This window comes from Chamaea fasciata, unplaced genomic scaffold (assembly GCF_029207755.1).
Source record: "Chamaea fasciata isolate MVZ Bird 193981 ecotype frontalis unplaced genomic scaffold, bChaFas1.0.hap1 SCAF_10, whole genome shotgun sequence".
NCBI lineage: Eukaryota > Metazoa > Chordata > Aves > Passeriformes > Sylviidae > Chamaea > Chamaea fasciata.
In genome coordinates this window covers 21,071,400-21,088,097 of record NW_027094095.1, presented here as the reverse complement: position 1 = coordinate 21,088,097, position 16,698 = coordinate 21,071,400, and the positions used below count along the sequence as shown (strand labels likewise).

Here is a 16,698-nt window from a genome sequence, read left to right as displayed (position 1 = left end):
TCTACATAAAAAGCTGGAGGCTGGGCTGAGGAAAACGAGGGCAGTTCAACTACAGAAACAGCAAAACAAGGAACATGGCTGCAGCTGAGAGGGAGAAGCTTTGTCAAATTGACATTACAGTCATATGCAAGGGGGAAAAGCTTCTGAAAGGACATTAAAGACCTATCCGTTTTCCTATCTATCTCTGAAAAATAGGGATCTACATACAGAAAGCAGTTGTTCAGTGTTGTTTATAAGCATGCAGTTACGTAACCTATTTGTGTTAGGGTGTCCCTCAGTGCAACTACAAGGATATTCTGTTGGAAAAGATAACAAACCTAAAAACTAATTGGAAAACCAGACTTGCTATAGGACACTTCAGCTACCTAAATACTCTGCCACAGAGTATCACAGAAGCTACCCCCTACTTAACACTTCTCAGAGTACATCTAGAATGATGCACCCGATTTTGGGCTCCCCAGTAAAAGAGAGATGTTAACAAACTGGAGTGAGTTTGATCCCTGTACAGGCCATTCACTTACAAATTGGACTCGATATATTCTGTGATTCTGACTGGAGTGGACAGCCACAAAGACAGTAACGGATGGAGAGCACTTGTTCTTGAAGATAAGCAGAGGGAGCTGGGCTTGTTCAGGCTTGTGGCAGGCTTAGAAGGTACATAATAGCAGCTCTCACGGCTTGAAAATGGAGACCATCATGAAAATGGAACCAGGGTCTTCACAATGGTGGGCAAGGAGACATGGGAAAGTGATGACTGAATAGGAGAAAACCCTTCTTCGTGTCGAGGCCGGACAAGCATGGGTTGCCCAGACGGGCTCTGCAGTCGCCACACTTGGAAGGTTTTGCAAGATGAAACTGAATAAAGCCCTGGGCAACCTGGCCTCACCTCAAGAGCTGCCCTCGCCTTGAGCAGAAGGCTGGACCAGAGATCGTTTCAGATCTCTTCCTGTGACTCGCCGATCGCAGATGCTCATGACTGATCGCAGTTCGTGGCTTTTTGCCAGCCCAAAGTGTATGAAACGTCTCGCTCCTCAAAACGCCCAAACACCGTGCCAAGGGCAGAGACCGCGTTCTACCGGGAGGTTTCCAGCACCTCCGCGCTAGCCCGGTGCCCAGCCCTCCCCGCCGCCGCTCCCCGCGCGGCCGGTCCGCTCGCTGCCGGGGCAGCCTGCCCGCGGCTCGGCGCCAGGCACAGCCCCTCACCGCCTCCGCTCGGCGCCGCACCGCAGGCACCCCCCGAAACTTTCCCCGGCAGCCTGCGCACGCTCTCGCTCCCCGCCGGGGGAAAACGCGCTCTCTCTCGCTCTCTCCGTGCAGCGGGCAAGGGGAGGCGGGCGGCTGCCTCCCTCCTGCCTCCCTCCGCCCGCCCGCCCGCCCGCCGAGCCTCGCCGAGGCTCCCGCATTGCACCGCCGCGCCGAGCGCGGGGCTCGGGCTGCCCACCCGCCCCGCCGGCGCCCCCGGCCCCGGCTGGCGGAATGAGCGCCGGCGAGGCCAAGGAGTATCTGGCCCGCAGGGAGATCCCGCAGCTTTTCGAGGTAGGCGAGGCGCAGGAGGGGGGGGGGGGGAAGGCGTTTTCCGCGCCGTCGGGGGATGCTCCGCGCTGGGACCCCGCGGCGGGCAGGGCTGAAGGTGGCTGGAAGGACGGAGCGGCCGGAGGCTGCGGCTCGCGTAGCTTGCGCGGGGAGCGGCGGCGAGGAGCCCCGGCCGCCAGCCCGGGCCGGGTGGGCGCTGGCGGCGCGGGGCCGGGGCAGCGCTGCCCGCCGCCCACCTGCGGAGCCCCCGCGGCCGCGCCCCTCCGCCCGCTGCGGCCGCCGCCCGCCCTCCGCCGCCGCCGGGGAGCGAACTTGGCTGTCCGCAGGGCAAGGGAGCGCCCAGGAATGCGGGCCGGGGGCGTCTTACATCGGTCGGGGGGAAGAAAAAAGCCGCAACTGTTTAGTGAGGTTTTGTTCAGCTTCGTACAAGTTACCTGCTGCTAATGGCCGATAATTACTAATTTGTGCGGTGTGGATTTTTTGACCCACGGATCAGACATCCTGTCGTCTGTGTATAACGCACACAAACACCCATGTGTATTTTCCCTTGTCTGTGCTGAGGCTAGACGCTTTTCTATATATTTGAAAATTGCAGGACACGGAGCATGCTAATGCTTTAAATACACAGTTAGAATGTGAATGGTTTAACAAGAGATGCAGACAAAACTGGTTTTTTGTTGAGGCTCAAAGCTTAAGCGAGTGATTTTAAAAAACTGGTGTGTATCTTCTGCAAAAATACACTGTTAGTTGCTGTGATCAGTTAAGTACTATAGTACGGGCACAGATACATAGAAATTATATCCGATTTTATAATCTCAAATGTGCGTGAATACCAATTACTGTGTAAACTGTAGATAACAACTGATCACATCCTGAATTGGAGCTATTTATGTTTACTATTAATACCAACTATGACCCTCAAGTTTATTCACACAAAAATTAGGAAACGCAGAAAGAACAGAACTCATCCTGAAAGACATGTATTGTTGGATGCAGCAGTCTCATAGAGAGGTGAGATGATGACTTATGTATCACTTTGTCAAGGAAATGTGTCAGAAGAGGGCCTGGCAATCTTTCTTTCACACCCCCCACAATGCTCATGAGTACGATGAGTAAAAAATTAATACGGTAGGGAGGGGATTTCTAATGGCTTGGAATCTGTGATCAATTAAATTAGGAAGCACCTATGAATTTTGAGGTTGTGGGTTTGTTGTTTTTTTTTTTTTTTTTCCCAGTGCTGATCAAGATGATATTTGAGTGTTTCTCGTGATTTTTAAAAATCCTCTTTTCATTGCTTGTGTAAGTGTTGACAAGAATATGGATGCTTGTGGGTGCAGTGGTCTTTAAGGAAAATATACATTTTAGTGATGTCAAAACTACAAAGAATATGTAAATTTTGGGGCTCTCTAGCTTGCACATTGCTCTGTGTAGACTTGCCAGTGACATTTCTAAAAAAAATGTAGGGATTTTTTTTTTGCTATTTTCGGGTTTTATTTCAGTGCAAACAGACAACTATAAAGACAGCCATGAGCTTCCTTTCCAAGTAATTTTTATGACATTGGCAAACCAAAATCATTTGATTTTTTGGAGGCCTCACTTTTATGCATTGGCTTGCAACAGAGAGTCTGAATATCAAGGAATGTGGCGTTTCTCTGTGCAATGACAAAGTAAAGGTGCTTGTTTTTCCCTGGCATCTGTCATTATAGTATATATTTCTGATCTTACATTTCAGAGTCTGTTGAATGGATTAATGTGTTACAAACCTGATGACCCAATTGAATATTTGGAAAGCTGTTTGCAGAAAGTAAAAGAGCTTGGAGGGCCAGAAAAAGTGAAATGGGACACCTTTGTCAGCCCAGAAAAGAAGACCCTGCCTCCACTCAATGGAGGACAGTCCCGGAGGTCTTTTTTCAGGAATGGTAATGTATTAAATTTTAAAATAATTCTATTTCTTCAACTGTATGTGGTTTAACATCCACTGCTGGATTATTTTATACATACTTCTATAGCAGATTATGCCTCATTCCGATTATCTGTAGGCAAAGGAGTCACTAATTCTATTTCCTTGCTTTTTGGCTTTTGTTTTTCTCCTGCTGTAATGGATGCTAGGCAGGAGAGGAAATTGTGATCACTTTCCAGCCAAATGATGGATGTTTGCTGTGTAAATGTTTAACGCATCACTGGAGAGATTTCTTGTATCCTACATAAAATATTTGCAAAGATAGGGGCAGATCTGACACAGTGAACTTGGCTTGTGTTTTCAGTTGGTCCTTATGGGTGACATACACACCAACTCCAGTACAGCTACACTACGTGGTTTTTCCAGTTTACATTGGAGCTGTGTGCTAATTTATTAAATAAAATCTAAATTATAAACTCTTAGAAAAAATGCATCTCATAAAATCTAAGCAGATGTCATACCAATACCTGTAATTATTTTATTTGTAATGTTAACAAAGAGTAATTAGCTCATCTTTCAGTTGCCATAGTTATTTTTCCTTGCCATCCAACACTTCATTAAAATAATCAGCAAGAATGCTGTGTCTATCTCTGCATACAACATCACTAAAAGAGTCCTGCTTAATAGTAGAGGTTATCAGCACAAGATAAAGCTTTTCTTCTCAAGGGCCTCTGCTGAACTCTGGGTGCTACGGGGAGATGTTCACAGAAAACCCGATGTGCTTGTAAAGAAACACCAGAGTAAACTGACTCTGGGTGGTTGTGATTTAATAAATCCATTAAATAGAGGCAAAATATATTTAATATAGCAACAGCAAACACTATTGTAAAATTATAAGATATTTATACCTTATGTATGATACTTATTTAAATCTGTATACAGAACAGATTTTGGGTTTTCTATTTCCACAATTTCCAGTTTATCTTACTATTTTACAGTGATGCCTGATAACTCTAACTTCCCATACCGACGCTACGACCGGCTGCCTCCGATCCAACAGTTTTCCATAGAGAGTGACACTGACCTTTCTGAAACTGCTGAGCTCATTGAGGAGTACGACGTGTTTGACCCTGCAAGACCTCGGCCAAAAATTATCCTCGTCATAGGTATGAAGGCAGTAATTTTGACAAGATTTTCTCTCTACTACTTTGCCTTTTGATTTGTACTGCAAGCACATTGAATGCTTATATGAATTGAAATACAATTTTTCCATCTGCCATAGCAAGTGGTGCTGGCCAGTTAAGAGTGTAAAATTGTTAGTGCTGGGGATGGCATCCCAACTGTAAGAATTTTAGGGGTCGCAGCGAGCACCTGCACTCGTGTTCTGTAGACTGGATGCCTCTTAGCAGCTGGAGAGCTCATGATTTGCTTATGAGCACATCTGCCAGTTTGATTTCATCTTATCTAAACCTGGTTCACACATTTCAAGGCAGCAGCACCACGTGAATCAAAGAGCTCTTCCAAAGCATGTTCGGGATTGAACTAAGACACTCAAAACTGATCACAAAAAGGGGTATTTTAATGTATTGTGTAAGCCAGCTCAAAAAGGTGATAAGGAACTGTTGTCCTCTATACTTAGACCCTTGTCAAATGATTGGTATGTCCACTTGGAGTGAGAATGCAGGGTGAGTGGTTCATTGCATTGGTAAGTTAATCCCCAGGTCCATTTGGTGAATGAATCCTGTTCCAACTTCACAGAGAGTGAGCACTCAGTTCACATTAGTTAATTGTGCCCTCTCCCAAAGTTCTCTCTTGTGAGCTGTTTAGTGTTCTTGCTAAGCAGCTCATACTTTCCAGCCTCAGACAAGCATAGGTTATTAAAAAATAGCTGCAGATTAAGGTTGATATTTTTTCTCTTCGTGAATTTAAGTTCTTTACATCAGTTTCCTTATCATCTAGATAGTTGTCTTCAGAAATTTTACCACCAGGCCTAATGATCTGATTCTCTGGATGGCTTAAAGAGTTACAGTACATGTGCCAGGTGATGGAGAATTACATTTTTAGTCTATAAAGCTTTATTCGTATTGAAGAGAGATACTTCTTCCATAGCAGAGAATATATGTAGTGTAGTAAAAGGGAACAGAAATGTCTTCTCTGTACTACAGAGTGGAATCTCTAGGAACAGCATGTCCTCTAGGCTCAGCAGCTCTCAGAAACGAGATATTGGAATAGATTGAAAACAGAAGACCAGGCATTTTTAAGTATCTGTGGTATGCCGAAGCAATTGCTCAAGGCATTTGAATTTTCTTAATCTTTTGTTTCAGGATTGCAGATTTCAACATGCAAATCTATGTACTGCTGAAATGTGAAGATTGCAATTAGATGGAGAAATAACACATACTTTTCTTTCATCTTAATTAATTAGCTACCCTTCCTTTTCATAAAGGAGAACACCTGGCTCCTTTTCAGTGACCACAGAAGGCTCTTAATGCAGCGAAATCTATGTAGCTCAACTGCAGTAGAGTGATGAATGAGGGTTTGATTTAAGTGAGATAAAGGGAGATTGGCTTTCACCTCTGGAACTGAGTGCGGATGTATTTGAAGTGAAATCCTTGAACACCAGCATGCAGAGAACAGATCGTGGATTTTAAAGAGCTTTTCTTTTCTCCCATTTATATAGGGAACGTTGTAAACATTCCACAAAGGCTATTTCAGGTTTATATTCCCACTGAGTTTCTCTGAATCTATTACAGTGTGATCTGATAGAAACACAATACTATATGTAGCTTAGCAGCTATTGTCCATTTTTGTACAGTATCAAGACAATTTCTCCCAAATTCCACTTTCTATTGAGAAAGCACATAAAAACACATGTTGCAAAGAGTAACTGAATAGAAGAGAAAAAAAATTTATACTGTTAGTTTCAAGAGATATTGCACACAAAAAATGTGTTGCATATTTTCAGTTTGCATAAAATGCCACCCCAAAAAAATCAGTTAAGTAGTGTATTTCTGTCTAATTAGTGATAACTAATCATCCTGCCTTGCTCAGGTGGCGCTGGTCCCAGTCACTGTTGGGGACTGAAATGAAGTTAAAGACCTGTCTTCTGCTTCGCATATTCCATGAACTTTTCTTTATTAATGCATTAGCCCAAGATCTTTTTAATGCCTCCATAAAGGTTTTTACAACTTCTTTGCTTTATGAAATCCATCATCCTTATAATGAACCAGGTAGCTCCAGGGCTAAAGAGAACTCACTTACAGAGGTGGGGGCTTTGTTCTTTTTTCTGGGTTTGCAGAAGAAACCTCTGGTGAAAGATAAAGCTGTAAAGCTACATAATGAGTATATGGCTGGATTTTAGAGAAATCATGGAACCAGCCAGGAGGGCACACATGTGAATCACTGGAAAAATTAAGTTTCTAAGGCATTATAACACTAGGAAATGAGACTGTGTTTAAAAATGTGCTTCCTAATATACTTTTAAGAAACAAATTTGTACTGTTAATATAACTTGAATTTGGAGATTTTAAAATATTAATTATCTGGTGTCATTAGCACCTTAATTGACTATGCTTTTAAGCTGCATTTTCTTAAATATATTACTTTGATATTAAAAGAATACACTTTCCTTTTGAGATCAAAGTGTAAGGGCTAGATCAAATATAGTGCTGTCAGCAGGCAGCTGCCTATTGATTTGTTAAATCTAGTCCACAGTTAGTTTTTAAAGTCAGATGTATTTTCAGAAATTTTATTATTAGATGAATTTATTCTGAATTTACAACAATATATGCAAAATTGAAATAATGAACAAAATTAGATTAAAACAATTGCTTTAATAACTTCTTGGGAACAGGAATTTTTACTTGAAACCTGTTAGCAAACAATTTCAGATGCAACAAGTGTTCCCTAGTCTAGACATCTTCTAGAAATATATAAAATAATCACACTTTCCTTGAGTAATCTATCTCAGAATAAGTAAATAGAACAAAAACCAAAAGTGATGTGATTTTCCTTTCCTGTGAACAGTTTGGCAGTGTGATTTATCAAAGAGTCAGGAATGGATACGTAGTTCAATAAATTATGATCTGCTGTGGGAAGTAATTTTATCCTATCACTTTTCCCTTATTTTGTTACCTGAATGTTTCCCCTCAGATTGTAAAACAGATAATACCATTTTGAGATTATGTGTTTGGATTGATTTGGATTATGTGTTTGGAATGTGTTTGGATTCATAAAAACAAAGTGTGTGGGAAGTTTATGAATATTAAACTGAATACTTTATTAAGTATTTTCTGATTGCAGTTCAGATTGAAAGTACAGAAGTTCTGAGCTACATTTTTCTTTATTTTATTTTGGTTTTTGGTTTCTTTTTACTGGCAAAGAAAAGCTCAGGAGTGTGAAGTCTGCTTGTTTCAAATGGGTTTTTTTAGCTATTTTATGCTTTTACAGACTGATGTTTTTTCAAGTATCAGTTCTTGTTTTCTGACACCTTTTGTATCTCTGTTGGAACACGAGCACTATTTTCCTTGTTTCCAATTTTTCTAATTTTCTGCGCATTACCTATATTTTGCATTTTTATTGTTGCTGGGAGCAACATAGTCTGTTTCAGACTTGTGAGGTTCAAACTTGAAATGCATTCATCATGGGGAAGGCTGAGCATGAAAGGGAGCAGGGGGAACTGGAGCAGATGTGCTTTATAGCCACTTCAGTGGAGAAGATGATTCCTGCTGTATCAGATGCTTCTGTACCTACAGAAGGGGAACATTCTTTATTTTAATAAAGAGGATAGATAACTAGCTGTCTGTGGAAGAAAGAGTCCAAGCTGAAAAAACTTAAGCCCATCTCGATCACCTGGAATTACTGAAATGGGAGAATAGCTGTAGAACCCAACACGGTCTGCTGAAGGAAGAGAGAAACTTGTGTCTTTTTATGACAGAAACACTGGGTGAACTGAATGAGAGAAAAAGATTTTTCAGTTGTGATCTTAGTGTATAAGATACAGTTTTTCTTTCATTTTTTACAAGTGTGTTTTGTGAACATCTGTGGCTGTGTTGTCTAGTAGGATGTTACAGATAAATGCTTTTAGAAACATTGTTTAAACTTACTGGATAATGATAAAACCTTTTTTTTTTTTCCCCCCAGGGGCATAACTAAACTGTGGGCAGGGTACAGGAACGATAACAAAAGGCAGATTTGTTTGTGCACTCTCTTGAAATGGCTCCTGGTCTGTGTTCCAAAGGGCAGGTGCAGCATCAGCATTGCAGCATCAGGGCACAGAGAGCTCCAAGTGACTGCTGGTGACACTGGGAACTCTGTGACAGTGATATTAGGGTGCAAGTTGGAGCCTGGTTACACAGCCAGTGCCCTAAGCATATGTGTACAAATAGTGTAAAGCTTATCCTGCAGCCAGAACTGTATTGATTATAAAAAATGTTTTAAAGCTATTTTTGGGAATAATACAGATAATATGAGTAGAGTTACATGATTACTAAAAAGAAGCTCAGTGTGTTCAGATTTATTTTCATTACATTGCTGTATTTTTTAAATTCATAGAAAATTTATATTTTTAATAAGTCTTAATTCTTCTTCTGTTGAAATAAAATTCAGTGTTCTCACAAAGAATTCCTCAAACTATAGCTACTTAGGATTGGGAATTATTATCAAAATATTTGGTTTAGGTTTGCTTTGTTATACTCCTCAGTACCATACATTTTTCTATCCATTGACATTTATTTTTATGAAAACCATTCCTTGGTTTCTGAAATACTGGATTCCAGATTCTCTGCTCATCACATCATAACATGTCCTTTTAGTTCAGACATGGTCTGGTTGTTTTACATGCATTCCTGCTGCTGCTCTCCAGCACACCTTCCCTGCAGCTTTCCCTGCTACGTAACGTGGCTGTTTTCTGTGATTTTGACACCCATTCAGCCTGTGCTGTATATACTGAAGGGTCTCTTTATTCTTCAAGTTGTCTAGCAAGCTGAACCTAATTTCTTCTCTGTCAGATGCTTCAAGCATCAATACCAAAAGCTGGTATTGCATGGTTCAATAAATGTCCTTATACCAAATCACTATGGAAACATCTCAGATCAGATGATTGTTTAATTTTTTTTATTAATATTTTCTTTTATTTTAAAATCAGGAAACCTCAGAAGCTCTTGCAAACATATTTAGGAGCAGATTTTACTAGTTCCATTTCATGACTAGTTCATTGATTTAGTTGGCTTATTCAACCAAGTATGATTCTCTCTGACATGAATACACTTCAGACTATCTGGCTCTATCTCTGGGTTCATTGTTTAAGAGGGGAATAGTTCATTCATCTGCTTCTCTACTGTGGATCAAGAAAATCTCCATTCCAGGAATGGCTTTAGAATGAGATCAACCTCAAAGAGTACTTTTTTTTATTTTGCAAGTGGGTTTATATTCTTTTTTTAAATTTCGTTTTACAAACTGTTGTCTTTATGATCCAGTGAATGAGACACATGGTTGGTAACAGGTCATGCAACTGTGAGATTTACTCTAATAATGCTTGGAAAATTGCTGCCAATAGCAAAGACTTCACTTATGATTGGGTACTTCTGATGAAAGGTTAATTTAATGTTTTGCTTATGATTCACACTAGGTGGCCCAGGAAGTGGTAAAGGAACACAGAGTTTGAAAATAGCAGAACGTTATGGATTTAATTACATATCAGTTGGTGAATTGTTAAGGAAGAAAATCCACAATACAAGCAGCAATAGGAAATGGAGCCTAATTGCCAAAATAATTACTACTGGAGAACTGGCCCCTCAGGTACAGTGTTTCCTATGTTCATATTTGCTTTCAAGGCTTTATACGTCTTGTAGTAATGTGCACCATCAAGAAAACTTCCTTTACGATATTGAATAACTAACTTATTTTCTCTGTGAAAGGAAACAACCATAACTGAGATAAAGCAGAGATTAATGCAGATACCTGATGAAGAGGGGATAGTGATTGATGGATTTCCCAGAGATGTTGCCCAGGCAATCTCCTTTGAGGACCAAGTAAGAGATTGTTTTTATTCTTAAAATGACTTACACATCTCTACAACAGTTAAGCTTGTTGAAATAATCGGTCAGATTCCAGGAAGGAGCATTGCTCTTTAAATCTTTGCAAGTACATAATTACAGGTTAACAAAAGCTTTATGTTACATTATGTCCTGTTGTCTGAAGCCAGGCTATCTTGTAAAAAGACAACGTGATGACCAAGAATCCAAGCCTCTTGTTTCATTATGAAAGTCCTCTCAAGATGAAAAACACATGAAATCTTAACAGTGAATATTTTCTGTATCTTAATGATTTAGAAAGTAGAAAAATATTATATTTCCATATCAGTTTGTTCAACATAATGTCCATTAAGAGAAGCATACTAAAAGCAGTGCATGTCTTCACAGTGCTTTTAGTGTCAAGTTTATTACAGTGCATTGAAAAGATTAATTTAAAAAAGGTTAAAAAGACCCATGCTTTGCAAGTTTTTGTAAACCAGAAAACATGCTTTTTTAGAAAATAAGGTCATTTTGGTTATTCTAAACTACAGTTCTAAGGTTTAGTCAGCCAAAATTATATTCCTGAGTTCTACTGACTTGTTGTTTTCACGTCTGTATTTTAAACTAATCTAAAAATACTTTAATTCAGTGGAAAAACAAACAGCTGATGTCATTTTCTGATCAAGTGCTGCTAACCTAAGAGTTATGGTCACAAGAAGAGCAGTTTCAGAGCTGAATTCTTAGAGTGCCTTCATGCAGAATGTTTCAAAGTCTTTCACGGTTGCTGGTCTACTGCTGTTTCTGTACTTCAAATTCTAAGTGGCATTACCGAGGCAGAAGTAACAAAACAAAGCAGCTAATGAGGCATTTCATTAATATGCTTTATAAGGTATTATTCTGGGCAAAATTTAGAAAACTGAATTGAGGAAACTAAAGGAAACAGACAAAATAGTTGTTACAGGAAATAGCAGTGACTGCCAGCTCTATCTCCTTATAATTAACAAAAGGGAAGATCAACTATTTTAGAAGTCAAACAGCAGAAATGTAGACTTAATGATCATTTCCTTGTGTCATTTTTTTTTGCCCAGTGTGATAGTGTGACTTACGTACATGTCTTGGTGGCATAATTTTGTGCTGATGTTGTTTTTCATGAAAGAATGGGGGATATGAAACTGGAGGAAGTGACAGGAATTAAGTTATCCTAGATTAAGATTCTCTTTCTACTACAGAAAACCAGTTAAATAACACTTGCTTATAGTCACAGAGAGTTCCTTTCATTCTCAGTCAATAGGGATTTGGAAATCATACTCCTCAAGGCCTGATTCTACCTGAAAGATAGATCACTAAGTCTCTAAAAAGGTCCAGGAGCACTTCATACAGGGACACCTTTCAATCTTACTTGTTCTAAAAAAATACAGGAAAGAAAGGAAATGGAATGGAAATAAATGTACAAAAGCTATACTTATTTCAACAGTCAATCCTATATCAACATCTCCAGTGAGATATATTCAGTGCTTTATCTTGGATTTATATTTTAATGAAAAAAAATATGCATCTTGTTTCTTTATAATGCTCTGTTTAGTAAGAGAATTGTAAAGATGCTGCACACCTTGACAGGAGTTTTGTGTTAAGGAAAAGGGACCATCAGCAGTCATGGTACTGATCATCCTTCACAGGGCGAGGCTCTCAGTCACCCATGGCATGTCAGGTTATTTACATTAAGCATGCAAACATTTTCCAGGCACTCAGAGATTCCTCAATAGGAAGTGCAATTGAGTTGTGGAGAATTCAGTAATTAACTGTTGTGATAATTTGTCTAGGTCGGCAATTAGAGATAGTAGGGGGTTTTCCACAGCTGAGAAATGTTACAGCTTTCTTTCTAGCACTGTGTAGAAGAACAGAATTGTTCTCATTAGCCAAAAGTGACAAAGTGAGAAATAATTAGTTGAAATTTCAGCAAAGAAAGTTTTGATTAAATAGTAAGACAGTTTTAATCTACTAAGCAATCGAACATCCTTAGAAGAAAATGATGAAATCCCACAAAATGCAAATTGTACACGTGCCATAGTCTTACAAAGACATTCCCTGTATCTCCAACTGAGATCTGTTGATAAGAAGTTCTGAATAAGAATTAATTCTTATTGCTATCACCAGCTTTGTTGTGAGCCAGTACTTATCCCCACAGATGGTCCCTTTGAGACCATTGCATCTTATGCACCTGAAAACAGCAGAAAAATTTATGTGACACATACAAATTCTTTACCATTGTTTACACAAAAAACCCTCCAAAGTAGTAATACCAAAAATGAATTGTGGGCAGTAGTGGAAAAGGACAACTGAGGTGCCTGGTTTCTCTTGAAAACACATGTAAAATCTAACTGCTGTGTTTGCAGTCATCTTTAATGTAACAAATAGTTTATTCTAAATTAATTCTGTCAGTCTTATGGCTGTTTAGTACCAGAGCTGTTACTAAAACTTGATAATGGGCTTTCATAATCTCTTCATTTTGTGGAAAAATCAAATGGATACGTGTATGAGCTGCAGTTACAGGACCTGTCCTGCATAACATTCTATTACAGAAATACATCATGATAACAACTGCTTGTTAAGCTTCGCTTGCAACTGCTCTTGGTACTACCAGCACATTTTTATCCCTTTGACTAACCCAGAGACTGAACTTTTCTCTGGGAAAAAAAATGTTATTTTTAGTAAACTAGTCAAAGCAAACCAATTTATGCTAACATTCCCATACATAGGTATAGCTTAAAGATGATAATTTCTCCCTTATTATGTTGCCAGACTCTCGTGTGGACAGTAAGTTCTCAACATGTTGCTAGGCAGAATTGTATTAAAGCACGTTGCATCTCAGTGACTAAAGTGCCTAAAATAAAGCAATGTTTCATTTGCAGCACACACAGTATTTCTCTTTCTGCTCAGATCTAGAAACCAGAAGTTACGAAGACTGCTTCCATGCAGTAATGTCAATCTGGAATAAGTGCATTAGAAAGCACTTTACACATCACAGGAATTTTATATTTGAATTTAAGCTTTTCTTCCCTTCTTTCTATTGAGTTTTGTTAATAACACTGTTCCTGCCGTCCATATCTTTTGAGCAGCAAAGAAGTTTTTAAGATGGCATCAGTGATGTTTTCAGAGTTTCAGCAGTGCTTGCCAGCCAGCACCACATTGGCCATTCTGGTCACTCACATCAGCTTCATTTCTTAGTGCTCAGCTCCTCATTGCAGCCTTCTTGCAGCCTGGAAGAACTCAGCCATGAGCATTGCAATATTCTTTGAGTTTATCTCACTTTTCTTTGAACTTTTTAACCAAGTTGAAATAAGTCCTGTATTTTTCTCTTTGAAAACTGAGTTTAATAAGTAAATTCCTCTTATTGGAAGTCTGGGATTGTTGCCAAGCCCTGACCCTCCCATTTCTTATTTCCAGAGAGCAGAGTCGATACTGCCAATACTTTTGATAGGGGTACTTTTAATAAAGCTATGAAGTTCCAAGCATAGTTATAGGGAAAAAATGAAAACATGAATTTTAATAACTTAAAATCAAGCAGGACTTCCAGTTTATAAATTCCTTTTAAATATAGGATAATTTCTATATTTTTCCCAGTTTGATCTCCTGCATAGCAGTGCAGATTTAATACTGGTGTATTTAGACTGTCAGTTTGAGCCTAGCAATAATGCTATCCCTAACGACAAATTTCTTAGGTATCCATGATCTCTGCTGAGTGCAAATAGCAGAAAGGTGTTTAGGTTTCAAGGACGCATTTGAAAATGCCAAGGAGAAAATGGTTTATTTACCATTAACCTGTCATCTTGAAATTCAGCCAGTCACCTGCAGTCCCAGCATGCTGAAGCATGGTAAATATCTTCCTCTCCTGCAATGCTGTAATAAAACGCCTCTGACTGGTGTATTGAACTCCAATGGCTTGTGAAGAAATTGCAGTTTGACTTTCTGTGTAATCTCTCACGCATTTTTTATCCTTCCCGGGAGAAACAATTAACTGTATTTTACAGTTAATCTCAATTACTGCTTTGGTTTGGGTTTTTCCCACCACTCCTTTCAGCCATTCGTGTGTAACTTTCCTTTTTTGTTAGTATCAATAGAGTAATTCCAGATGTAGTTTGTTTAAAATATATTAACTGTATTGTTTTTTTAAAGAGTGAAATAAATATAGAATAGGTATTAGAATCGAAGTTTATTAATGAATGTAAATGAATTGCTTGATAAAAGAGGAAAACTATTTCTGTAGAAATTATAAAAAAAATTTTTTTGTCTTATATGGCCTGGGTGACAAGACTATATTTGAGTAAAAACTTTAATAATAAACAGAAGCAATAAATTTTATCTGATTCTTTGTTAAATGCTCTTAGGAATATTAATAAATGCACTATACCTCCAATGAATAACTACTCATCTTGGCTGTAATTTGAGTGAATTTTTATCTCTCAGGTATATTCCTTAGGAGAACTATTAGGAGAGTAATTGTGATAAAGTGCAACTAAGTGTGTAGGTGGCACAGTATAGGATGGGTATTTCAGAGGCTGAGGACAGCAGTACGTACTGTTCCTCCATGGCTGATACTTAGACCTCCAAGCAGAAGCGATGCCTGCAGTGCCCTCCAGGTTTGGTACAGGTGTTTGTGGCCAGCTGCCTGAGGGTCTGACTGCCAAGCTCCAACTCTGCAAAGAGCTTCTCACAGAAAACCTGTCCCTGGCCAAGACCGTGGCCTCCAGAGCAACCAGGGAGGTGAATGCAACCTTGTTGTGAAGCTTCTTAGGGGGAAAGGACCTGGTTTTGGAATAGGTTTTTGTTCTGGTAAAGATATTTTTTCTGTATCATGGCAAATGTATCTTTTTTATTTCCTTTCCCCCTAAACTTCTATCTCCCTTCTCCCTAATCTCTACTTCACTGATCCAGGTATAATCCCCTACTGAACATGTACGCAGAAATCTGTGCCACAGGAGCACTCTGCTTTGCTGTGGTTCCTTTTGTTCACTGTCTTTTCCCTGCAAATTTTACATTGCTCTCTTTATGCCAAGCCTTATTGGGAGGCCTGTGGAATGGTCTTACCATTATCCTCTTCTTCCCTGGAACTCTCTTCTTCCTCTGGAGTACACTCCAGAGAAACGCAAGCAGTGGTTCAATTTTCTGCTGGGTGGGCAACCCTAGACCTCTGGTTTCCAGATTTTCTGGGCAAAGGCCCTTCTCTCCTAGTCAGAGCAGGCAAAGGAGAGCTCATCCATTGCTGCTCCTCAGGACAGGACCTGATGTTCTCAATTCAGAATGGATGGAGGTGCCTGCTGAGCAGTTCTGAAGCAGAGGTCTGCTCAGTCCTTTCTTCGTATTGCTAGCATTAGTGTTAACAGATTGGGACTTTTATTACTTAGCTGCCTGAAACAGGTGAAAAGCTGAATCACTTGTTCCCAAAGACATGAGTCTGCCTAATTACATACTCCAGGCAGTTTGCTGGAAACTTCTTTTCTGGGCAGTATAAATATGGTTCAAAAGAGGCTACCAGAAAAAAGATTCTATCAGCAGGATTCTTTCTTTGACAACATGATTCATGATTTTGCATTTCTAAACCAAGAAAAAACTATGCAAACAGTCTAATAACCAGTGAAGATGGAACTATAAAAAGCAAATAAGTAATTACAAAGGGAGAGCACACATACAAAGGACATTAACCAGCTTGCTAGTAACCTTTACCAACAAGAATAAAATGCACTGTTAAATTAATGGCAATTGTTCATGAGCTGTCAGTTTTCTCAGGAGTATCTAGCAGAACATACCAGAAATTAAGAAACAGAGCATTTTCATATTTTGCCTAATGAGGAATAATGAGAGAGAGTGTACTCATCTAATTTCTAGCAAACAACCACACTACTCTCACTAACAAGAGATGTAGAAAATATCCCCAGAGAAAAGAGAGCATCTTTCCACTTATACTGCTTAATGTCAATAACACCATCAACTTGCATAGAATTACTCTCAATTTACTTCTGGTTCCAGTTCAGGAAGGAGATTCAGACCCAAAGAGAGTAGGATTTACTTACTAGTAAATATTACTCTAAAAAATGAGAGGATGTACCCACCAGTTTTATTCTGAGTTGATGCCATATGCTCTTCATCTCATTTAAAATGTATAACCAGAAACTTGTCTGTTCCCATAGGCAAAGTTCTCCCCTCTCCCAGTTAGTAAGTAGTCACATTCCCTTCCCTGAGCCCCACAGTCCCACC

General features: G+C 39.5%; 1 protein-coding gene across 1 annotated transcript in view; it reads left to right on the top strand.

Annotated features, from left to right (window-relative positions):
• Positions 1 to 1,384: 1,384 nt before the first annotated feature.
• The window catches only part of AK5 (adenylate kinase 5), an 83,064-nt gene continuing 67,750 nt past the window's right edge, over positions 1,385 to 16,698 (top strand). Inside the window, exons 1-5 of the mRNA XM_066192619.1 lie at positions 1,385 to 1,536; positions 3,266 to 3,452; positions 4,432 to 4,599; positions 10,062 to 10,231; positions 10,351 to 10,464. Coding sequence (XP_066048716.1) covers positions 1,477 to 1,536; positions 3,266 to 3,452; positions 4,432 to 4,599; positions 10,062 to 10,231; positions 10,351 to 10,464 — 699 coding nt within the window. The 5' untranslated portion in view covers positions 1,385 to 1,476. The remainder of the gene's footprint in view (positions 1,537 to 3,265; positions 3,453 to 4,431; positions 4,600 to 10,061; positions 10,232 to 10,350; positions 10,465 to 16,698) is intronic.